We start from the raw sequence: 25,640 nt of genomic DNA, 5'->3' as shown, positions 1-25,640 counted from the left end.
GAAGAAAGAAAGCAAGTTATAACTTTAGATAAATCTAAGGAATATATTGAACTTATTAAGGAAATGGCTCGAGAAAAGGGACACGTAAATTTATCAAAAGAAGTGTCTGATGCATCAACAACATTATCCGAAGAAAGGGTGAAAAGACGGATTCTGCAGCCTAAGATTATGCTTTTTTTTTTAATGAGAATGTGTGTGATGTAACAATGTTACGTATTTTTGTATTATGACAGAAACACACTGGTACATACATTTAAACATAAGATGTTGTTACACAACTTTGTTAAACACTGTTACAAATTTTTTGTGTATTGAAAGAAACACGCTGGTACATGTAAACATAAGATGTTGTTATACAACTTTGTTTAAGGTTTCGATGGAGGCCTTGAGAAACAAAAATCAAACAACACCAAATCATAGAAAGAAAGAGTTGTTTGACATGAAACTTGAACAGCATGTAAAACATGTATATTACTTTACGAAACAAGTGTCAGTATACTGATATATACATTGAATTCCGGATAAGGGCTGCCTAAAGGGGCTCCACTTCCGGACAGTTTAACGCCTTTAAAAACTCACCATTTTCAAAGAACAGTTACACATGTTCGTTTTGATGCATTTGCAATAGCGTGCGAGTGGTGAAATTTCGCATAACAAGGTGGAACACCGTTTTCAGCAATTGTTTATCCTTATTTCTTTACAAATGGCATTCATTTTCAAAGGGAGACAACTGTTCCCGATTATTTTAAGTACAGATGGCATTCATTTTCAAAGGGAAACAACTTTTTCTGATTATTTTAAGTAATCTTTGAGAAAAAGTTGTCTCCCTTTGAAAATGAATGCCATTTGTAAAGAAAAAAAGATAAACAATTGCTGAAAACTATGTTCTACCTTGTTACGTGAAATTTCACCACTCGCACGCTATTGCAAATGCATCAAAACAAACATGTGTAACAGTTCTTTGAAAATGGTGAGTTTTTAAAGGCGTTTAACTGTCCGGAAGTGGAGCCCCTTTAGGCAGCCCTTTTCCGGAATTCAATGTTTATATCAGTGTACTGACACTTGTTTCGTAAAGTAATATACATGTTTTACATGCTGTTCAATTTTCATGTCAAACAACTCTTTCTTTCTATGATTTGGTGTTGTTTGATTTTTGTTTCTCAAGGCCTCCATCGAAACCTTAACAGTGTTACATATTTTTATGTAAAATTCATTAATGCAGTAGAATAAATAACTTTGTTTTAAGTTATCTTTCTTTCTTAAATCACTGAACAATCTGGGTTTCCAAATTAAAACAATCCTATTTTCCCATAAGAGTATTAACAAAGCCTATACACTCCCTCCCTATATCAACGCTTTTAAGTGCCGCCGAAAACTGTTGTTGTTCAGAGGGAGCACTATCATAATCTGGAAAGGTAAAATAAAGAGCATTGTGATCTGTATAGTCGTGAGGCTTACCTTCATTGATCAAGTAAAATATATCATTTATAAAAAATGCTAAAAAGCAAAGGCCTAAAATTGAAAATTGTTGGACAACTTCTTAATGCTTCTGTTCTAACTGTATTTCCAATTTTAACCTGTTGTTTACAAATACTTAAGTAACATTCTAAAAGAATGACAGAACTTTCTGACAGACTATAAACTGAAAACTTATCGATGAGAATATCATGCGGAAGGCAGCCAAAAGCTTTTGACAAATCCATTAAGATAGCTGAAACATATTCATTACTATCAAAGGGAACATTTCCAGTCTTCTGTTTTTCCCCGGTAGCTCCAGTTAAATAAAACCAACAATACGGATACTGCTGCTTCATTTTTAGATTTACTTCTCTCTATTTATGACAATATTATACATACCCAAAATTATGACAAGATGATTTTAATTTTGATATTTTAGTATTGTAAATTTCCCCCCATTTGGATGGGGATGTATCTCCGGTTACATCGTACGGGGTATATATATTTCTCAGTTTGCCAAGGCGTGTAGCCATGTTGAAGATTTCAATGAATGTAATCAATATATCAAATAAACTTCTTCAGCAAGGCTACCGTTATTACAAATTGCGTAAATATTTTGCTAAATTTTACAATTGTAATTCTGATTTGGTTTTAAAATTCAGTAGTAATTTAAAGACACTTCTGCGAGAAGGTATTTCAAAACTCTATTTTTATGGGGATGTGGTTAACAAACTTCGTAAGATTGTGGGTCGTGGTAATTTTCCAACTGTATTTAGTAAAATTATAAAACGTTATATTAAAAGAGGTTAGACCCAAATGTTTTGAGACATACCGCATGTTTAGTGTTCAATCCGTTTACGCTTCCCTTTATGATTGTGTCTGACGGAAGAGGTGGAAGGTCTCTGTGATAAGCTTTTAAATCCCACCAGGACTGAACTGTTTTGATTTCTGTCTTCTGGCCTCTTTCGTCGGGCCCTTAAGGGTGTTTCTCTTGATGCTCTGTCTTCTGCAAAGGCATTGAGCACATGCGTTCTTGGTTCTAAAGGTTTTCTTTTACATAGTTGATATTTAAATTTATTTTTAGATTGAGGTAGAGTCTACCTGTGGAAAGCAGTCACTCCTTTACCTTGGTGAAACGATCTTTTCCGAGATTTTGATTAAGTTAGAGAAGATACATGACCATGTACATGTATTTACAAATATGCAGGCTATTATATAACATGACAGCTGAGAAATTGCTAGTCTTGGCAAAAGTAGCTTTTTACAAAAAAAGAAAAGAATTAATAAAATGAGTAGAGGAAGGTTGTGGTGTAAGTATTAAGAATGATGCCTCCATTTATTTGAAAGGTTCTTAAAACTCATGTCAGTAATTAGTCTGTACCATTTACATGCTGCTGCATGTTTATTAACAATCTCAACTGCAAACTTAACGCGCTGTGTAGATAGTAAAAGTTGCTGTAAAAATATCCCCGTACTTAGATTTAGTGTTGTTGTATTCCTGATTTTCTGGGATCTTGGAGTCCATCTATTGTTTATGTGCTTATGGGCGTAGGGTAGTGCAGATTTCATTACGTCTGGTTAATAGACCAAAGTGAACATCGCAAATTCAGAACAATACAAACATTCTTTCTTTATTAAGGCACTGCAGGACTCGAATAGACTGGAAGACAAAAATATTTTTCTTGCATCAAAAACATGACCCCCACTTTTCTTTTGATTTTTATTCAGCACTGACAATATTCTTCAAGAAAATGTAAGTTACAGATATTTAAAATGGGTCCTAATGTGTGCTGCGGCCATTGGAAATATGTCGATTTTATATAGAATAACGAAAAACAGCAATTTAGTGTATTGCAACCTATAAAATAAAAATGAGTGTGGTCACCTGTGCTTTTTCTGCTCTTCCTTGTCTCAGTAACTAATATTCTGCAAGCTCAAAGAGTATGAAAAAATCTTAATTGTCCAGGGGGTGTGTTTTGACTAGGGGACGTTTTGACTTGATACCCTCTAATTCGACTTTTGTCGTAATTTTGATCTTATTACCAGTTCCTTTTTCTAAATATGTGTAAAAATATTTATTAAATCATTTATAAGATATTAAAAAATAGAAAATTTGTTAATTTATTTACGGTTGAAAGTCAAAGATAATACAGGAAATTGTACGTGTCAAAAGCTTAACAGGTGGCGCATTTTCCCGGAAGTACGTCATAAGGCAACGAGCCAGAATTTCCAAGGTATTGTACAGCGACAGTTTCATTAGAATTCAAGAATTCGCTTTCGAAATGGTGTGATAAACCGCAATGATAACAGAAGAAGTTAATTTACAAATTTATTTTATGATTACAGGTATTGAAACTGTACTGACCTGCTTTAAGTGGTACTAAAAGCTGATCATATTGGACTTGTCTTCGGACCAAATTGCGCCACATCGGCAGATCTGCTTCCATTAACACCGTATCATTAGCTTCTTTTATGAAGTTTTTGCGTCTTGAAGGTGAGAAAAACAGACATATTACTATTGTATTCCAACTTGTTTACCATCGCATTAAAAATGAGCATGGGGTCAAGGTCAATAGGTACCACGTGCTGTCACTCGTGTTGAAGCATTAAAATTTAGATATTGATAAGTCGATTTTCATTTATTAGATAATTTACTAGTTCCAAAATAATCATGATATTATGATACATATAATAAGTAGATGTTCAGCCAAACAATTGGGAAGCTATGTATAGCTCGCTTTCTAAAAATAGATGCATACTATTACAAATATGAATGATGAAATACTCTGAAAAACCTACCATTTCTGTGATTAGGTATTCATAACTTTATCATGACATCAGGAGTTCTAACTGACCAATCAGAGAACTGCATTTTCCAGTACCTGCCAGTTTCCATTTGGGAAAAACTAAGTATTTTCACAATGAAGATACAGTGACTTTAGAAATAAATATCAAATAAATTTTTGACTGCACATGCGACATAATGTTAGAAACTACAAAACTAATTTTATTGAAATATTATAAGGATTTAATATTTTGATTTTAGTTTTAAATTAGAGATTTTATACAGGGAGTCAATGATAAAGTCAATCATTACGCAAGAGAAATTTGTACCATTCTGCAGTGTTTTGGACATGTTAGAGTTATCAGTAAATAATAAAGTTGAAAGTTATAATTATAATCAAATATTTGAAACTTAAACTTTTTACCATTGAATAGACATTTAAAAATCGGGACACAAAGTATGTTTTAATCATCCGGTAAGTGGTTGCCTAGCGTGCCATCTAGGAATTTTCTGGGTGTCTAATAATTAATTTATGTGTAAGTAGATCAAAGGCATTAAAACTATCTGCCTGGCTGACAGAAGGTTGTTGGTTTTATGTATGCGTCTGCTGCGTATGATAAAGGTTTTTTTTTGGCTGAGATTCGGCCCCATTCCCTGTCCAGAAAACTTTGTTGTTTTCCCCTATTTCTGAAAAAATCCTTCCAAAGTAACATTTTTTTATGTATCCCAAACAACAAAACCATTTTTAGGTGTACATGATAATGTAAACTGTACCATTTAAAACATGAGACAATGTGCTTTTAAATCATTTTCTTTTTTAGTGTAACATATATATGAAAAATATTGCTTTTATCACAATGCAATTTTCCCCCTATTTTAGTGGTTATGGCGCAATTTTCCCCTCCTTATGGGCCCTGCTACCAATCCCCCAAAGCTTAAAAGACACGAGTTAAGCCCAAGGGGGTACCTCCACCATTAAAATTAGGGTCAAGACTCAATAGTGTAACTTTGGTTTAAAATGGCCCCACCCCGGTGGGCACATGGTTTAAATAGACTTGTATAGGAAAAATTTCAAAAATCTTGTCTTAAACTGCAAGGCCAAGAGTTTAGATATTTGTTAAGTAGGATTATTTAGTTGTCCTCAAAGTTTGTTCCACTTCTGCCCCCAGGGTCAAAATGGCCCTGTCTCATTCCAGGAGCTAAATGTTGTAAATAGACTTGTGTAAGGTAAACTTTTTGTCTAACACTGCAGGGCATAGAATTCACCTGGAATGACCTTGACCTACTGACCTGCTGTCTTGTTTTTGAAGTTAGTGATAGTAATAACACTATAATTAATTATGCCCCCCTCCGAAGAAGGTGGGTTATATTGTTTTGCCTATGTCAGTAGGTCTGTCTGTCAGTAGACCAATCCGTTTCCGGATGATGACTGAAGAACGCTTGGGCCTATGATCATGAAAGTTGATAGGGAGGTTGGTCATGACCAGCAGATGACCCCTATTGATGTTGAGGTCAAAGGTCAGTGTCACAGTGACCTGGAACAATTACTGGTTTCCAGATGGTAACTCGAGAACGCCTAGGCTTAGGATCATGAATGTTGATTGGGAGGTTGGTCTTGACCAGCAGATGACCCCTATTGATGTTAAGGTCAGTATGTCGAAGGTCAAGGTCACAGTGACCCAGAACAGTTAAATCGTTTCTGGATGACAACTTGAGAACACTTGTGCCTAAGGATCATGAAAGTTGATAGGGAGGTTAGTCATGTCCAGCAGATGACCCCTAGGTCAAGGTCACAGTGACCAGAAACAGTTGAACCGTTTCCGGACAATAACTTGATAAAGATTGGGCCTAGGATCAGGAAACTTTACAGGGATGATGATCATGACCAGCAGATGATACTGATTGATTTTGAGGTCAGATGTCAAGGTCACATTGACCCTGAACAGTTAAACAGTTTCAGGATGATAACTTGAGAACGGTTGGGCCTAAGATTACAAAACTAATTGGGAGGTTGATCATGACCGGCAGGTAACCCCTATTGATTTTGTGATCAGTAGGTCAAAGGTCAAGGTCATATTGACCCAGAACAGTAACACTTTACTTGCCAAATAACTAGAGAATGCTTTGGTCCAAGGTCACATTTGATACAGAGTTTACTTATGACTGGTAAATGACCCATAATTATTGATACGAGGTCAGTATGTCAAACGTCCAGTGCACAGTGACCAAATAATTTCTGTTCCTTGTGCAATTACTGAATGCATCAAGGGGGAATTTCGTGTTCTACAAGCCCTTGTTAATATTAAAAGAGTTAGTAAAAATGGAATATACATATATATGCCTATGAAACTGATCTACATGTATTTGTCCCAACTGTCCTTATTTTTATGAATATATATGAGATTTACACAAGAATCTCCTTGTTGCAACCTAATGAATACTGAACTTGTATTGACATTATGCTGTATTTTAATGTGCTGTATACATATCAACTTGTAATTACATAAAAAAATACATCTTAACACTACTCTTTGTTGTGGTTCAAAGACGTGTGGATATGGTTTTTTTTTTCAGGGCCATTGCGCTGGCAAACAAGCACCATTTCGTCGAAAAAAAGAAGTGATAATTGTGGTTTATCCACATCAAGTAGTTATATGAAGTTCATAGATTTCTGTGACTATCACCTACTACCTAGAAGTTGTAATATTTGTACCAGACATAAAGACGGAGAAAACTTGATATCACAATTATGGCGACCGTCAACGTTAACAGTGAGGTCACTGACCAGTTCTACAGATATAAGATGCCGAAAATCATAGCGAAGGTAGGAACAATGATTCTTTCATCTATACTGTATCTTGTCACTGTATAAAAGTCTCCAGAACTGCTGACTCACAACTTTTAGTTTTACTGTTCCAGCATCAAATTTGATGGTTTTTCTGAGAAGGTTATCTGAAGTCAAGCTCTTGTCATAATTATGCTTCATATAATTTATGATAACCATACCCATACTAGTGTTATGTTTCTGTTTACTTTCTAACACTGTTCTTACCAGCCAGTATACATTACACTGGGAGAATTGCATTTGTGCGGCTTGAAACATGCAACAAAAACCTTAATCATCTTGACAGATTAATCATCATTGGTAAGCTAACCTTTAATGTATAACTATATGCAGGTTTTTTTTTCTTTCTATATCAGGTTTTTTTTATTCCCCTTTGCCCAAAAACTGAGCTATTTTCCCCCCAAATCACATGCTTGGGCCCCTTCCCGTCCTGGTAAAAAAATCCTGATACGTGTTGTAACACTTGTATTTAGCTGTAAGTGTTTCGTGTTTCAGGTTGAAGGCAAAGGCAATGGTATCAAAACTGTGATTGTTAACATGGTGGATGTGGCTAAAGCTCTCTCAAGACCTCCAACATGTAAGTGAAAATGCTGAGTCACTTTATCATTGCTGAAATGTGGAGATTTGTTTTGGCTTACAGCAGTCAATGATAAAAGAACTTTAAGAGCTGTCAACCTACTCTAGTTCTGTTACATTAATGATTTTGTTGACAGCTTAGATGTAACACTGGATCCATTGGAAGATGACTAGACCATGTTTGTATAGAAGCTAAAGTACTAGTTAGATATCCATTAAAACTGTCGTACATTTGTATTTCACTGAAATGAGCCAGTATGGGACTCTCTTACTAAATACAGTTTGTTTTGTGTTGGTTTTTTAGCCCACCATCATCAGATGGTGGGCTATTCAAATCACTCTGCGTCCGTCGTCCGTCCTTCCATTAACAATTTCTCGTTATCACATCTCCTCAGAAACTACCAGGGGGATTTTGACCAAACTTTGTCAGAATGATGAATTGGTACCCTAGTTGTGTCCCCCTGAAAATCAGACTGGTTCAACAATTTTTTAATAAGTTATGGCCCTTTGTTGATTTTTATAATTTACATAGATTTATATAGGGAAAAACTTTGAAATTCTTCTTGCCTAAAACCACAGAGCCTAGGGCTTTGATATTTGATATGAAGCGTCATCTTGTGGTCCTCTACCAAGATGATTCAAATTATTTCCCTGGGGTCTAATATGGCCCCGCCCCGGGGGTCACATGGTTTATATAGACTTAAATAGGGAAAAACTTTGAAAAACCTCTTGTCCAAAACCACAGGGCCTAGGGCTTTGATATTTTGTATGTGACATCATCTAGTGGTCTTCTACTAAGATTGTTCAAATTATCCCCCTAGGGTCAAATATGGCCCCGCCCCGGGGGTCATATGGTTTACATAGAATTATATAGGGAAAAACTTTGAAAATCTTCTTGTCCAAACCACAAAGCCTAGGGCTTTGATATTTGTAATGTAGCATCATCTAGTGGTTCTCTACCAAGTTTGTTAAAATTATCCCCCAGTGGGTCAAATATGGCCCCACCCTGGGGGTCACATGGTTCATATAGACTTATCTAGGGAAAAGCTTTTAAAAACTTCTTGTCAATAACTTACATCATTCAAATTTGGACCACATGTATGGTTTTGAGTGGCAAGATGAACCTTGGCATGAGTTGACCTTGATTTTGACTTAGTGACCTACTTTCACATTTCTGTAGCTACAACCTTCAAATTTGGACCACATGCATAGTTTTGTGCACTGAAATGAACTTTGACCTTGACATTGACCTAGTGACCTACTTTCACATTTTTGAAGGTACAGGCTTCAAATTTGGACCACATGCATAGTTTCGTGTTCCGAAATGAAATTTGATCTTGACATTGACCCAGTGACCAACTTTCACATTTCTCAAGCTACAGCCTTCAAATTTGGACCACATGCATGGTTTTGTGTACCGAAACAAACTGACCTTTACATTGACCTAGTGACCTACTTTCACATTTTTGAAGGTACAGGCTTCAAATTTGGACCACATGCATAGTTGTATATTCCGAAATAAAATTTGACCTAGTGACCTACTTTCACATTTCTCAAGCTACAGCCTTGAAATTTGAACCACTTGCATAGTTTTGTGTACCGAAATGAACTTTGACCTTAATATTAATCTAGTGACCTACTTTCACATTTCTGTAGCTACAGGCTTCAAATTTAGATCACATGCATAGGATTGTGTACTGAAACAAACTTTGACATTGACCTAGTGACCTACTTTCACATTTTTGAAGGTACAGGCTTCAGATTTGGACCACGTGCATAGATTTGTGTTCTGAAAGGAAATTTGACCTTGATTTTGACCTAGTGACCTACTTTCAAATTTCTCAAGCTACAACCTTCAAATTTGGACCACTTGCATAGTTCTGTGTACCGAAATAAACTTTGACCTTAAGATTGACCTAGTGACCTATCTTCAGATTTATCAAACTACAGTCTTCAAACTTGATGCACATGCATAGTTTTGTGTACAAAGAACTTTATCTTTGAATTTGATTTAGTGACCGACTTTTACATTTCTAAAGCTACAGCTTTCGAATTTAGACCACATGCACAGTGTTGCGTACGGAAATAAAATTTGACCTTGAACTAGTCAATAAGTCTTGAAATTTGGAACACACAAAAATGGCACATTGGTGGGCGCCAAGATCACTCTGTGATCTCTTGTTTTTTGGTTCTCTTTAAAGTGAAGCTTCTAACTATAAGAATATTGTACAGATATTCATAAACATTCTTGAGCATTCACTTTGTGTTTATCTTTAGACCCTACAAAATTCTTTGGCTGTGAGCTTGGTGCACAGACCCAGTTTGACTTCAAGAATGATCGCTACATTGTCAATGGATCACACGATGCAAGCAAACTTCAACAACTACTTGATGTATTCATCAAGAAATTTGTCCTCTGTTCTGAATGTTCTAATCCTGAAACCATTCTGGTAAGTCTCGAACAATTGTGAAATCATTTCCGTTTCCTTTAGCATGAAATTTCTTGGGCTATTTCGTTGGGATATGAATTCATGAACTTCTACATTAAGATAAAATTGATTGGAATTTTGTTTGTTGTCCAAATGTAAATGATTTTCCAGTAGTCAGATAAATGTATCAGAGAAAATGCTTTTGTAGAGTATGTTACGTCTTGCACATAGGAAAAAATCCAACTGGACTCATTTATTCAGTATGAGGACTTGTCAGTTAAGCTTAGAAGTACATAAAAACATAAAATTTGCTTGAAATCTGTTAGTATTGTCATTTAGATATTGGAGACCAGATGTTACCCCAGCTGTTCTTATAAACTTCATGATCAGTTTTAAGTAAAACTTGTATGAAATTTAGAAGGAAAGACATGAAAGATTAGTTTCTAGTGCAAGCTGTTACTTTCAAATACTGACTTGCCTGTACAGTGGACAAATGATTACATGTACTAAATTTATAATTGATTACAGAGTGCAAATCAGAAAACTCAGCTGATTAAAGCTCGCTGTATTGCATGTGGACATTCTGCTATGGTAGACATGCGTCATAAACTGACCACATTCATTCTCAAGAATCCTCCAGATATGGTATGAAAACACTATTTTACACCTGAATATTGATGAGGAGTTTATTATAAATCACAAAAAAAACACTTAAAACTGTGCTATAACTTAGTATAAGGTAAATCAGACACGTTACAAGGAAGTCTGTGTACACAAATTGCTCATGGGCTGTGAATGACTGAACAATATTACTTCTGAGATTATGAACAGGATATTAGAGGACTGCAGAAACTTTTTTATTTTATATTCCTACCTATAGATTACTTGAAACCTTGAGAATGACAAAAGGCAGAGGTATTGACCACAGTGGCCAAATGATAAAAGTTTGCCAACTTTGAATCAGTTGCCCCTCACCTCAAGATTCGGGTCTTGCATGTGTCGACATTAAGAAATAAAATCTATAAAAAGATCCTTTTGAAGCATAGATTACAACCAAGCAAAATAATAGTAGACTTGGTTTGATAGTCTGTTAATGAGAGTTAATGTACAGTACAACACGCCTCCTAGCACCGACTTTAGCTGAATTCTATTACATCTCACAATGATCCCAAAGGGCCAGAAAATATAACAACACTGACTCCAAGTACAAAGAGACTTTTTATGGCTGCCATCTACCTGACTTCTTGCAGAAGCTCAATGGTTCTACCAAGGTGCATGAAAGGCTTAAGAAAATGCTACAAGAGGCACAAGGGGTCTTACTCCACCATTGTAAGCTTGAAAATTGCCATATTACATGCATTGTGTTGTTACTTAAACCCAAGTAACATGTGGAAAGTGATTATGTAAACAGTAATGCTGTACAAGCATGCCCTCACTAGGTTTAGGTCTTTCCCTAATACTGTCTTTCATCGGTACGTTATATATTTTCCGTTATTGGATGGTGATAAAGCAATGATTTATGTGTAGGACCCAGCTGCGACCACCCCATCTAAAGGATCCAAAAAGGATAAGAAAGAGAAGAAATCCAAGAAAGGAGAGAAGGCAACAATGAATGGTGATGATGGTGATCATGATCGTGCCAGTCCAGAAATCAACTCCCAGGAGCAGATGGCTGCACAAAGAGCCTCTGGTGGCGTCATTGAAGCACCTCCAGAGGTAATTTGCAATATTTTTTAACTTCCATGAGTATTTAAATTTAAATATTGTCATAGTTTTTATGACTTTAAAAATGAAAGAATGCTATTTATCAAGCATAACATATTTAATAATTTTCAAGCAACCCTGCCGAATTGCAGCTTAGCCTAGCAGCAGACTGCAAAAATGGTTTTGCAGTACTGTAGAGAACTGTTGGAAATCTGAGATATGAAGAACAAATTCATTTTCTCATAGGGTATATAATGATGGCAACAAAGAATGATACAAGAATTTTTGTAAGTATTAATGTAATGTAAGTATCTAGTTTGCATGGTTTGATTTTGTGTCTTGTTCGAACAGACAAAGGACGATGATGATGAAGACTGGGGAGAAGATGTGAGTGATGAGGCAGTAGCTAAACGTATGAAGGAACTCACTGATGCTGCCAAGAACATGGCAATGTCTGACGACCTTGAGAAAACTGCCAATGAAAGAATGGATCTTTTCTATGAATTTGTGAAGGTGGGTCCAAGTACTGTAAAAGCAGAAATGTTTGTGAGAGTTTCATTTTCGCATATTCATGAGTTTATTAATCTGTTCACAAGCAGATGGATATACACATCATGTTTAATGAACAACATAATTTTTCGGTCTAAAATAGAAACCTATCTAATATGAAAACCCCTCTAATCTGAACTTACTTTTTTGGTCCGAGCATGTTGGGATTAGAGAGGTTCCAGTGCTTTTTTTCCAACTGTTTGTTTCTTCCCCCTGCCCACACAATGCCCAATATTTTCTCTAATATTTTCCTTGCATGACCTACCAAAACTGTTCCTGCAATCTCTGAAACTCGTGTGAGGAATCTTAGGCCATCAAAGATAAAGAAGTGTATCAATATTTCTAGTCATTCTGTATCAGATAGGATGTTCAGATTTTATATTGAAATTTCAGGGCAAGATCAGCAGTAAAAGTATAACAGGAGCAGAGCAGGACATACTGTCTGAGGCAGAACGTCTTGAAGTAAAGGACAAAGCTGCCCTCGTCCTTGTTGAACTTCTTATGAACGAAAAGATTGTCAGTCAAATCAAACAGCATCGTAAACTTCTACTGCGCGTATGTATATTTTGAACCTTGATCTACATGTGGAATAGTTGTGTGACTATACAATGCAGCATTCACTTCTATACATAGAACATAAAAAAATGTTAAGATTAAGTTACATGTAGTGTTGAACCCAGATTGTGAAAAAAATATTTAAAGGTAACTTGTTAAATCAGTCTGTGTTGAAGGTCTGTGCCGTGTTATCCAGTATGATTGATGAATACTTGTTCCAACTTTAAAACGTAATTTTCTAACTTTAGTTGCATGCAGTTTTCTTTTACGTACGGCTACAACAAGTCTAGATGATAACAATTTTCCAGTCATTAGTCTTACTGATTTGGAGTCCCTTTTTTTTTTCTTTCTTTTTTTTCTTTTTTTTCTCGTGAAGAAACCCTTTCTCATTGAGGGATATAATAATGTACATGTTTGAGTCGGCTAAAGGCTGAAAGCCTTTTGACGAGTCCTTGCTATCCAACGATTCTCTAAACGGACCGAATAACATGTGAAGGGATGTAGTTCCATTAGATTTCTCAAATTTCAAACAGTTCACTGCATGAATAAATTAAGTTGTGTCAATTCCCTTTGCTATGACCAATATACGATGTAATCTGTCATATTTATGACTTGTAATTGTGCAATTCTCGAATGTAACTCATTAAGCATAAATGTGCATTTTAAGAATTGCGCAGGCTTACAGATCTTGGGTAACATCCAGCGAAAGACAAAAAATAGTTCCAGCAGGGCTCCAGATAAGATGCGTATTAGCGTAAAACGTATAGAAATAATGCAAATACGCATGTCTAATAATTTCTAAGTGTATAAAAACGTATATAAAATTACAGAAACGCACACAATGCTTTTTTAAAAACAAAATCTGAATCGTCTGGATGCGTTAGGTAACATAGCCGATCAGCCTTAATTCTCCCACATTGAACGTAAACACGCATCGTATGATTTCTATAAACTTTGCGTGGTTGAATTTTGCAGTCAGTAAACGGATAAATTATCGGAAGAAGAAGCTCTTACTGGTTTGTTTAGTTACTATTGATATTAAAAATGATTTTAATTCTTATTTTTCGAGAAATAAACAAATCGGCGAAACATTAAATTGTATTTTCTTGTAGTTTTTGAAATCGAAAGTAGATCGTCTATGTTTGGCGAAAAGAAACAACTTTTTTATGAAAAGATTTAAATAAGAGGTAATTTAACCGTAAACTTCAATGTCAGATACTGCCAATTGCTGCTAAATGTCTTCGTATCATCACAATTTGTAAAATATATTGTTCAAACTGGAGAAAAGTGTAATCGTATCCGGATATAATATTTTGGGTAAATATCGAGCTGTGTTATGAAATTTTAAGAAAAAAACTAAAAACAAACTGAAACTGGTAGACTATACTGTCAGTACATCAATCATTAGCCGACTCAGGCCATTCAGGCCTTTGTTTTATTTACAGTTTTGCCATAACAACCAAAAAGCCCAGAAATACTTGTTGGGTGGTGTAGAACAGTTGATAGGAAATGTGCACAAAGAAGCTTTACTGCCCAAGGTTCCACACATCTTCAAAGAACTTTATGACATGGATATTGTTGAGGAAGAAGTCTTGCTTGACTGGGCTAAAAAGGTAAAAAAAAAAACAAATCCACCAAACATACACTTTCTAGATGTTTGGAAAAGATCATGTACAAAAAACTGTAAAAAGATCAAGTAGTCTTTGACACACTGTTCACAGAAAGTATTTAATATGTTTGACACATACAGGAGAATTAAGTGTAATCAGTCAATATATCCACCACTTACTTGCTGCAATCAATAGCTTTTCATAGGCAGTTGAGTGGTTGTGTATGAGCAAGTTTGTCTGACACAGCCTGTGGTTAGTTAATTGCCACGAAAAAAACTCCGTGTCAGAATAAACAGGACTAGGAAATGAATAGGGTTGATGACTTGTCAGTGCACTTTGAGACAAGGTATTCTAAATCCTTAATAAATCTAAGAAGTGTTTTCATGTTTGTTTATTTAAAAACCTTTAAATTTTGTCCATCATGTTGGCAGCAAACCTCATGTTTTATGAATTTTATCATAGTTGTATTATTGTTCAGGTGTCTAAGAAGTATGTATCTAAGGCTGTAGCTCAGGAGATCCACGACAAGGCGGCTCCATTTATCAAGTGGTTAGCTGAAGCTGATGAAGAGAGCTCTGAGGAAGATGATGAAGTAGAGGTCAGTCTTACAATAAACATCTCTTTTACTTTGTTCACTCATTTCCTTTTGACACATTATAAAACAAGGGGTATAAATTGAAATATTGTCGGTTATTTACAAGAAATGTGTGACTTTTTGAAAGTCCTTCAGATCATTTGGTTTGAGTTAAATGATGGTCACTAGGGGGCAGGGTTAGTTTTCCCTATATGGCTATATGGGGGAAATATCTTTCTGAAACTGCTGGCCCAATTTCAAGTAATATCTCAGCAATGTTCCTGAAGTGGCACTCTGTTCTTTACTTAAATTCTTTGTGTTTCTTGATATTGTCTCTTAGTGTGACATGGTTCACTCCTGCCACATTATGCACATCTACACATACAGTCACAGTTGAAAGTTAGGGTGGGAGATGGTAGCTAATGTAGCAAAACAATAGTATGGACTGGATTGCAACCATTATGCTACAAAAATGGACTTTAATTGGGGGGTGGGGGGACAAGACTTGGGTACCCGATATTCATTAGTGCAAGAAAAAATATATGGCCCAGGCACAGCATTTGAAAATAAATGACATTTATTATCAGCAAATGAATTGCCTTGTTGAGGCATGTTTACTATCTGTTATATCATGCCCAAATTTAGTGAAAATAGTTTGTGTTAGAGGTTTAAGCAAGTAGCTCTAAGGAAATACCAATTTAATTATCAGACATTACAGTAATGTTCAAGACCCGTCAGTAAATCACTATATTTCCTTCTAAATGTGAACTTGTCATCTTACTTCATTTCAGAGAAGACAAGACCATTTGTCATAATTCTATCTGCAGAGAAATGTTTTATTTCCTACCAAAAACCTTTTATTAACGTTTTGAATTGTATTGTTCATACAGGTTGCATTCTCAACAACGGGCAAGGTTGGCGTGGAAACTGTTACTCCACCAAAACCCAAGTCACCAGAGCAAGCACCAGCCTCGCCGGGAGGTGACGAGAGTGAAGGAGATGAAGAGATAGACATTGACGCCATCTAAATATAACCCTGTTGATTGAACCATATGTTTGAGGTCTTCTTGAAATATACTCTAAAATGTTTTGTGAGAAAAACAACACTTGAGACATATATATAAAATTGACAATGAAACTGACTCATTGAGTTTCTCGATATACATCTACAAACTTTGATATCATTGCCTGAGAGAAGTTGTTTATGAACTTGTTGTGATCATTTTTTCATGTTTTTGACTTTTGATAACATCTGTGTACATATGTTGTGGGCATTGATTCTTTGGTCTTTGATTAATTATTAATTTTTGCCGTTTTGGGGAAAAAAAACGTTGAAGGAATCATTTTGTAAATCATTTATGTACAGTGGCTTTTAACATGATCTGGTTTAAACAGAGTTTGTATAGATGGGTTTGTTTAAAGGTTACAGAGGGGAGATGAATATTTCTGACGTAGTGTTTAATAGAGGGAATATATGTAAAAAAATCGTCTGTATATAACTTGAGGTTTCTTTTACCTCTTGTTTCAATAATTATGTCTATTGCTGTTACCATGTTTGTTCCTTTGCTTTATACCACTATCTCTTTTCTTATCTTTGTGCTTGTTATTAAATTATTGGTATTATTTATTACATCCTACTTAAAAACCATGATATATATTAATTAATTGATATATTTTTTGCAGTGCTTCTTAGGTTTTATATTTTATGCCCCTGAAGGGCAGCAGATAATAATAAAATTGGCAGTCCTCTCACAGTTTGCTTGTCTAAAAATTTGCAAGGTTTTGACTTTAGACCAGGAATATAGATAGGTGACGACAAGTAGCAAACATACAAAAGTTTGGGACTTTATTTGTGCCACTAGGTCAAGGTCACTGTTAATGAAAATGGAAAAATGATTTCTACATGGTAACTCACTTTCTTTAAAAATCCCCTCAAAGGATATATTTCAGAACTGAAACCTGTAAACTGTTTACACAGATAGAATATATGCAGTCTCAGTGATTTTTTTTGCGTATTTTTACTGCCGAATATCGGCACTTTCCCCTCGCCAAAATAGGCCATTTTTTCCCAAAAAATCGTCAATTTTTCCCCTAAAAAAGAGATGTTTTCCCCCCTCAAACTATAAGATTTTATATCCAAAATGTAACAGTTTATATTCGGGCGTGAGATCAGCGATATCTAACATGAAATTGGCAGAAATGGCATCAAAAACGTCCTTTTTAAGATCAAAATCGCATCAAGGTTACCGTCGCGAAAACACGTGACAAACAAAATATTGCCGATTTTCAAGAGAAATATGCACTTTAGTCGGTTTAAATATGTTCCATTATGTCATTTAATCATTTATGGTAATGAAAAATGACAATATCTCTCCTAGTTTTTGAAAAATTGGAGATCAAAATCGCCGCGATTGTACCGATTTTCGGATAGTCAAAATTTCGGACGTTATCAAATTTCAAGGGCATGAAGTGAAAATTGATAAATACAATTATTACAAGTTGTATTGGTGTCTTAATTTATTTTATCACCCAAAAATTTCACGATTTTAAATCCAAAAGTGGTTTTGAAAAAATATAAACTCTTCAAACAACATTCAGTAAGGAAATGTACAGATTTATATCACTTAGTATGGAAATTAAACATATTTCTATTTTTCCCAATTTGGGGAATTATCGCGCTTATTTTCCCAATTCAGCGGGCACAGGCACCTTTATTTTTTCCAAAAAAAATCACTGGCAGTACTTAATTTAATCATAGTTTTTTGGCTGCACATACCTTTAAGCAGATAGCAAGAGTTCACTGTCTATAAGCTACCAGTGCTATTAGAAATATATTGTCTATATTTGGATGTGCTTCTTCATCAATATTTTAGGGGATGCGGTACTGTTGCTGTCTTGGTAATTTAACATTAATTATATGAGTTTTGACTATTGTTTCGACATTTTAGTCAGTGGGAAATTTACACATAGGGCTGTCAATTTTTTGTGGGTTTTGGGAACTTTTGATTTTGGTGACAATGCTGTTTACATACAGTGAAGTTTTATTCTTTGTTTACCATTCTAGGGTAATTTTGGTTAGTATTTGTCATGAATTAGAAGTTAATTTTCTCCCTTCTAACATTTCTCATCAAAATATTTCATGCATTTTTCTTTGTGGTTTTTACAAGTGTTATGATGCTTAAATTCATTCCAGATTTTTTTCTGTATCTGAAATAATTGGCAACAGTATTTCATAATTACATACAACTCCATTGTTGTAGACATTTTGGTGATTTGTGTGCATTTATGTGATATGGAAGAAAAACTATGAAACATTTCTCTATCTTGTTTTATTCCCTCAAGTTGACAGTTGCTGTACAGTTTTTGTTGTTGTTTTTTTCTACCCAAAATCATTCTGCTTTTAGTCCAGTGGACAGGCCACTTATCAAGATTTACAAATATGTTTGCAGTTTTGCCCCCACTTTGAAACAAGTCTGGAACCACTGATATGTTAACACCAAACTCGGTCTGTAGCATTCTTACAAGTTCCCCTTGGTTTCAGATGGTTGTGCTTGACTGATTTAAGGGGCTGCCAGAGACTTGGAAACAACTCGTGAAACTTGGTTTGTATCATTTTGGCTCGCATGAGAACTAGTGCGATCACCCTGTGTCTGGATCTGTCAACAATTCGGGTGTTAACACTAGAGGTCACAATTTTGGCCAAATCTAAATGAAACTTGGTGGGAATGGTACGCATGATAAAATGTCATACGAGTTCGTTACTGGGTCATCTTTAGTCGAAAACTAGGTCAATTAGTAGAAAAACATTGTTAACACCCATAGGAGGTCACTTTTCTACCTCGTCTTTCATAAAACTGAAAATGTTTGCCTAATGAAATCTAGGTCAAGTTTGAAACTGGGTACCCGAGGTTATAAACTAGGTAAAATCATAGAAAGACCTTGTTTATAGTCTAGAAGCCACAGTTTTACTATTGTAAATCTTTGTCAGAATGTATGGGGGCCAAGTGGTTGTTTGCTGATTTTAGATTACTTGCCCCTCATTGATGTGGGTTCGAGCCTCACTTTGGGCATTGATTTCTTCATGCGAGGAAGCCATCCAGCTGGCTTACGGAAGGTCGGTGGTTCTACCCAGGTGCCCGCTTCCAATGAAATGCACGGAGGGGTTTTCCTCCGCCATAAAGCAGGGAATTTGCCATATGACATAATTGTGTCCGTGTGACGTTAAACCCAACAAAGTTATATAAATAAATTGTCAGAATGTTTGTCTCCATGTAGAAATGAGATTGGATTACCAGAGGTCGAAAACTGGGTCAGTAGGTGGAAACACCTAGAAAAAAAATGAAAATATCCGTATGATCTTAATAAAAATGTCAGAATGTCTCATGTCAAAGAAGTTAAGTTGAAAATTTGGGTTACCTGAGAACTTCCACTAGGTCAAGTTATATAACAAGAGCTGTCCGTAAGACAGCGCGCTCCACTATTCGGCGATTTGACAGTAAAATGAATATAATATGTCTCAGTAAGAGACCGCTACTTTAAAAGGAAGATACCCCCAAGGGGCATAATTCTGTCAAGAACACGAATTGGAGATATTGGGATTGTTACCACACATGCAGATGATGGAGGTAAAGATAAATTTTGAGTTTCAAGTCATTATCTTTTATTACATTAAAGTTATATCCAGAAAGCGAAGATTGCCAAAAAATTAGTATAAAAGGGGCATAATTCTGTCAAAAATACAATTAGAGTTATGGGCATTGTAACCACACATGCAGATGACGATTATAAAGAAATATTTTTAATTTCAAGTCCTTATCTTTTAAAGTACCAAAGATATGTCTATAAAATTTCGAAAAAGTTTAACGTGAAAATAATTCCAAGTATAACAACATGACCTTTGGTATAATGGGCCCAGCTCCAGCACATACTTCGTATGCTTGATAATGTTTACGTGAACTTACAGTAATATATCAGCAATAGTAACAAAGATATCTCAGAAAAACAAAGGTTGCCGGAAAACTAACCTTGAAAATAACCTAAGTATAACATCTTGGTGACCTTGACCTTGGGTATAATGGGCCCAGTCCCAGCACATTGTATGCTTTACAATGTTTATGTGAAGTTACAGTAAGATATAAGTAATAGTAACAAAGATATGACAGAAAAACAAAGGTTGCCGAAAAACTTTTACCAAGAAAGCTCACGCCAACGCCGACGCCGGGGCGACGATACAGTATCTTAGTACGTCTGCTTATGAATGGGCGTCTTGTGTCCCGTGTTAAAGTTCTGTACTTTGTAACCGGCATCAGGTGTGTCATTGCAGGATCATAGTCAATTGAGGTTAGTACTTGTACAGTTATTTGAAAAAATCCTTAAAGTTCACAAGAATGATGTAATCATTGTATGACAAGTGCTGATGGAATTATTTTATGTGGATCGCGGGATGTAAATGAAGTCAAGATATTTCACGAAAATCATAGTATTTTATCTATTAGACAGGCCTCGGTGCATACTTAAACACATGTAATATTTCTAAATGGTTCGTTTGAAAAGTTAATAGTATATTGCGCAAAAGTCTTGACAACAGACGAACAAATGACAACCTTCTCCGTATTTATAAATATATACTGTTAGTTAAGTCATACATAAATAAGGTTCGTATTGTTATTTATCATAACTTGTGCAAAACTTACCGGCGTCACTTGTCCCTTTGCAAATGTTAATACCAAGACAACACGCATTTCAAATGGTCATTTTTATTTAGCTCTTTCGCAGCGCGGCGTAATCGTAACGTAATAACGGATAAAGATACTGAGTTAATCTGTAGTATTCTTTTGAGAACCAGACAACAAAAACAACAGCATAACAAAGCCGTATTGACATTAAAAGTGAGAATATGTACATAACATGATTACAAGTTGGCGCCTAGCATGTTAATTCAACAATGTTGCAGATAAATCATGATGGTGACGATTAGGTAATAACTACACATGCTGCCCAAAAGTATCCATTTGCAGTGCTTGCCAATTTGGCCACTCGGATTCTTTTTGCGTTTATTTCTCGCCAACAGTTTAAGTTAGGCATGTATAATTAGAGCAAGGATTTTTGTTAGTCATAAAAATGTCTGAGTAAATCAAAATCATGACTCGTACATGTTTCTGATAAATGCGCCGATAGCTGCAACAAATCTGCATATAACCATATTCCTAAGATTATGAACTTCGTGGACAGATGTTAACGACGGTAAATCCAATCGTTCGCCATATGTAAACGTGTCTGCGTTCCGTTTCCGTTGAATTTAGGTTGACAAGAAATGTATTCTTAACGATTCAAAAACATGTCACATTTTTACGAGAACTGTTATTTACAAAGCGAAGCTTCCTTTATTGGCTTGACACTCATGAACGCCTTTTCCTCATATTTTTAACATTAATTAACCACTAAGATTTTCACCCAGACTTATCAGTGTTTTCTTTGAGTTCTTGCAATCGTTTCCTCATCTCCCCAGCTTTTGCTAGTTTATCGACGTACGTGCTGAGTTTTGCACTTCTTTGTAACAGAGACCGTGTTTTCGATTCGTGTTGTTTTATTCCTGCTTTTATTGACGCCAGTTCTTGGTAAGTAATGCATGGAGATCTATGTGAAATGAGTCTCTCTCGAGGAGCTGCAATAGAAGAGCGGGTCTTCATCACATAACCAATTACTTTAGACTTCTTGGAGTATTGCGTCAAGAATGATTGCGTCTTTTGTGCTGACATTTGAAGTAGGTTATCGTCCGGCGTAAGTGGCGTTGAAGCATTTCTCGATGGTGCAAGAAAGCTAGAAGTTCCCTGTCTAGAAGGCGATGCGCGCAGTTTGATTGTTTCGTTTTGGTCTGTATTGACGAGTTCATTTAGCTTATTTTTGTCGTCTTCGTCCAAGGGGATAAGTTCTTCATCTTCATTGTTGTCCAGTCTAGATTCTGCCCTGAACTGCAACGCGTTTTCATGCATTCGTTCGCTGTGTATGGAGTCATTTAGCCGAGTGGTTGTTATTCTCACAATAAGTGGTGATTTTCTACCGTCTATTGTTGTCCGACCTTCGTGGACAGTTGTTAACGACGGTGAATCCAATCGTTCGCCATGCGTATGTGAACGCGTCTGCGTTCCATTTCCGCTGAATTCTGAGTTTTTATCTTCATCCTCTGTGTTAGAGTATGCTGAGAGGATTTCTGCATGCTTGTCTGAGACATTTACTGGCGTCGACGACCGCTGTGCTATTGCTAAAGTCGTTTTTGGCGTTCTCAAAGTATTACTTGTGCGAGGTCGCGAAAGAAGTCCTTTGAATTCAGGTTTTCTGTTTGCTTGAGGATACGCGGTTTTTGGACGTACGGGTAACGTATCATTGTCATTATCCGAACTTTCGTCTGGGGATTCCGAACGATCAACTGCCGTCTTTGCTCTGTTCATTTTTAACGTCTGCCAATTGTCCGTTAGACGTTCTACTTTTACATTATCATCCTTCATTCGTTCCTTTTCAGCTTTGGTACGCATGAATCTGTCACGTCGTGTCTTGTCAATGTTAAGTCCATCTTTTATAAAACTGAACGACTGAGTGTATGTTTTGCCCGCCATCGCCGTTGCTGGACGTCGTGCAACATTTTCATCTGTTTTGTGCATATCCGCAACAGACTGTGACCTTCGTGCACCTGCAGATTTCGGCTTCTTCAATAGGTCATTGAATATATTCACATCAGCCGCGTCAGAGAGTCCTTGTTTCTCTCTTGCGTACAGTAATAACTTGTATAAGGCCGCAACGCATTCCTCTTCCGTTGTATCCAGTCGGCGTCGGGAATGTCTGAACGACCGACGAAGATTAAGGTATTTGTCCTCGAGTTGTTTTTGTAATGTTAAGTTTTTGCCAAACGCGATCTGTGCCCGGATAGACATCCTGATATCTGAAAGTATGTAGACAACCTTTATTAAAAAATTTGCAGAACATAATCATATTTTTGTATTTTACATGTCAAAGGACTATAATTACCGTCTTCCCGCCAACAATTATAATTTTACTCTGCCAAAAGACATTTAAACTAATTGAAGATCACTCATTATTGGTATATACACAAAGTACGTGTAGACAGAAACTCTAGTCAGCTCGCTATACTTGGAGATAGCATACATGTCTAAAAATAACGCCAGTTAGGCCTAAAAACATTGTTTGTTTCCGGTAAAAATTGGGGTAGGTAGGTCTTTTTTGGTTTGTTTTTCTTTTCTTTTTTTTTTATTAATAGGGACTTTTCGGAAATTAAAATTTATGTCAAAAGATGAATACAAATAAGAGGGTTATGCCTTTAGAATATCAACAAGTTGATTTCTAACATCACTGACCATGTTTAAAAAAACACATAAAAATTGCAGTTTTGCAACCGTTTGTTAAAAAATTGAAGAAAAAAAAATCTCCAAGGCCATAAAACATTTAGGGTCGGGCCGGGCCAAAAATTTAGGATAGGTCGGGATGCCAGAAACAAACATTTTTTTCCGCCTTGGTGTCGTAACTCGTCAATTATAGCTGAAATGTTTTTGATATGAATAGAAATACCTATAATATAAACTGTTTCCCCCAATTTATATTCTAATCATGCCTGTATTCTTTAGTGTAGTTACGGCCTACATTATCTTTTATCGTTTATTTTCTCAATTTTTTCTTCTTTATCTCTTTTCTGTTTATACATACAAAACAAAGTAATAGATACCATTAATTACTCTGTTGAGAATAAATATATTGACAACACTCGGGTTCATCTTTATTGACATACACTTGGTAAAAATAACTGAAAACGAGCAATTTATAAACGATAAGAACTGAATTTACACAAAGTAATTGTTATAGATAAACTGAGTTTTTTGTCATTATCAAAACGAAAAGCAAAATCAGAAACTTGTGAAAAAGATGAAAAGAAAAGATCTATGTCTTTATTTTTTTTAAAAGGTACGACACTATCGCTGCATCTACACATTAAGTTTAGTTAGGAAACTGCCTTTCGGGTTAGTGTGGAACAAACATTTATAGTATGAAACAACCATATTTTATACCTTCTTGTATGGGTTTAGGGGATATAACTCCCTGTTGCTGCACATGTATGGACATAAAATTTATTTGAAGAGAGATACTAAAATTCTGTGAAAATCTGTTCCTTAAGCAGGGAATTGCGACCTTTATATCATTATAGCCAAAATAGTCTATAAGCTATATATTCAACTCTGTTCTACCTACCTAGAGATTTACAAACCTTTCCTAAAAATGTAAAGGTAAGATATATAAAATAACACAAACTCTTGAAAATTTTGGCGAATAAAATTCGAAATGCTTTTACGCCACCTTAAAACTGAATAGCAGAAAAAAAAACAGAAACACCACATGTCCTTACATTCAGTAACAAGTTTTCGATGTACTTTTTAATTTGTAATGCAATAACTTATTTTCGATATTTTTGTTTATTTTTTAGGCGGTGGTTGGGTTGGGGATGCAGAATGAGGGAATGTAACTGTTTTTAAAATTTCTGAATATACATAAAATGACTTACCTTTATATTACACTATCCTTCTATGATTTATCTCTCCCGTTCTACCGGATTTAAGTCGCATTGCGATGTTGTAACATTATGTTCCTTAAAGCCATTAGCCATACAGAGTTAAGCCGTATGTGTTTATTTAAAAAATAAACTTTCGTCAAAGAAATTATATAAATATTTTCTATAAAGATATCAGATATTCTCCTTGTTAAAACTGATCCTGTATCACCGTAGCTGTATGGTAGTCTCCCGGTCTGTAATCTACCTACATTTATCAAATAAAAAAAATCCTTGATAACTAAAAATTACATTTACTCGATTATTTTTTATTTTATTTACAATACATATAACAATCTCCTAAAACAAATTACTTGTGAATTTTGACTATAAATGGAGAAAAGCGTGAAGTGGAGAGGAGGCACAGCGCTCCTAACCTATTTCCATTGATACGACCCTGAAATTATCAAAATATTTCAAAAAGGCTTTAGCTGGATACGACCTTGTCAGTTTCTTTATTTGTAAACTGTGTAATGTCCTTGTCTTTTTTCTATGAAATGATTATATTCTTTCTGTACTCCTGTCATATTACATTTTATTATCGTGAATGGATCTAAACTTTGACTTTTATCTACCAATGGTAATAACGTTGCAATTTGCAATTATCGGCTATACTTTTGAAAGTTTTCGTATTAAGTTACAGTGATCCCAATAATCCAGCAATCTGTGTGACTTACACTGGGTTTTGAAATTCGGAAAATATATATAAAATTATCCGATTCATTCAGTGATATTAATAAAATATTTTCACGGCTATCTGTATTTTGTGGAACGGAATAAATATTGGGGGACAACGCAACGCATTAGCGTTATACATTCTATGAAGTTTGTAATACGTTTTTTTTTCTTTCCAGGAACACCTATCACAGCAGAATTTACATTTTTAAAGTCCATGCACACACGTATAATTATTCAACAAAATTTTCTGCAATACTGATATTCTCA

The 25,640-nt window shown here is 35.5% G+C and overlaps 2 protein-coding genes across 2 annotated transcripts; one reads left to right on the top strand and one right to left on the bottom strand.

Annotated features, from left to right (window-relative positions):
- The first annotated feature begins 3,593 nt into the window (after positions 1 to 3,593).
- LOC123543153 (eukaryotic translation initiation factor 5-like) lies at positions 3,594 to 18,401 on the top strand. The gene is made up of 12 exons (XM_045329244.2): positions 3,594 to 3,692; positions 3,805 to 3,952; positions 6,818 to 7,067; positions 7,584 to 7,665; positions 9,942 to 10,114; positions 10,622 to 10,738; positions 11,621 to 11,809; positions 12,149 to 12,310; positions 12,740 to 12,901; positions 14,347 to 14,514; positions 14,990 to 15,109; positions 15,976 to 18,401. Exons 3-12 carry the CDS (start codon positions 6,993 to 6,995, stop codon positions 16,111 to 16,113), a joined length of 1,386 nt encoding a protein of 461 aa, XP_045185179.1. The 5' UTR covers positions 3,594 to 3,692; positions 3,805 to 3,952; positions 6,818 to 6,992; the 3' UTR covers positions 16,114 to 18,401.
- Positions 18,402 to 20,821: 2,420 nt separating this feature from the next.
- LOC123543162 (uncharacterized) lies at positions 20,822 to 24,928 on the bottom strand. Its single transcript, XM_045329255.2, has 2 exons — positions 24,651 to 24,928; positions 20,822 to 23,021 (listed from the first exon to the last, which is right to left on the bottom strand). The coding sequence occupies exon 2, from the start codon at positions 23,011 to 23,013 to the stop codon at positions 21,535 to 21,537; it is 1,479 nt and encodes a 492-aa protein (XP_045185190.2). The 5' UTR covers positions 23,014 to 23,021; positions 24,651 to 24,928; the 3' UTR covers positions 20,822 to 21,534.
- Between the last annotated feature and the right edge of the window lie 712 nt (positions 24,929 to 25,640).

Source organism: Mercenaria mercenaria, chromosome 1 (assembly GCF_021730395.1).
Source record: "Mercenaria mercenaria strain notata chromosome 1, MADL_Memer_1, whole genome shotgun sequence".
In the NCBI taxonomy this organism is placed as follows: domain Eukaryota; kingdom Metazoa; phylum Mollusca; class Bivalvia; order Venerida; family Veneridae; genus Mercenaria; species Mercenaria mercenaria.
Note: the sequence above shows the minus strand (reverse complement) of the source record. Positions and strands in the feature narration are given on the sequence as shown.

Coding starts and splice junctions, on each gene's coding strand:
- LOC123543162 (XM_045329255.2), bottom strand. CDS start 23,013: ATGTCTATCCGGGCACAGATCGCGTTTGGCAAAAACTTAACATTACAA.
- LOC123543153 (XM_045329244.2), top strand. CDS start 6,993: ATGGCGACCGTCAACGTTAACAGTGAGGTCACTGACCAGTTCTACAGA. Junction 12,311..12,739: donor TTTTCTATGAATTTGTGAAG/GTGGGTCCAAGT, acceptor TTGAAATTTCAG/GGCAAGATCAGCAGTAAAAG. Junction 12,902..14,346: donor ATCGTAAACTTCTACTGCGC/GTATGTATATTT, acceptor TTTTATTTACAG/TTTTGCCATAACAACCAAAA.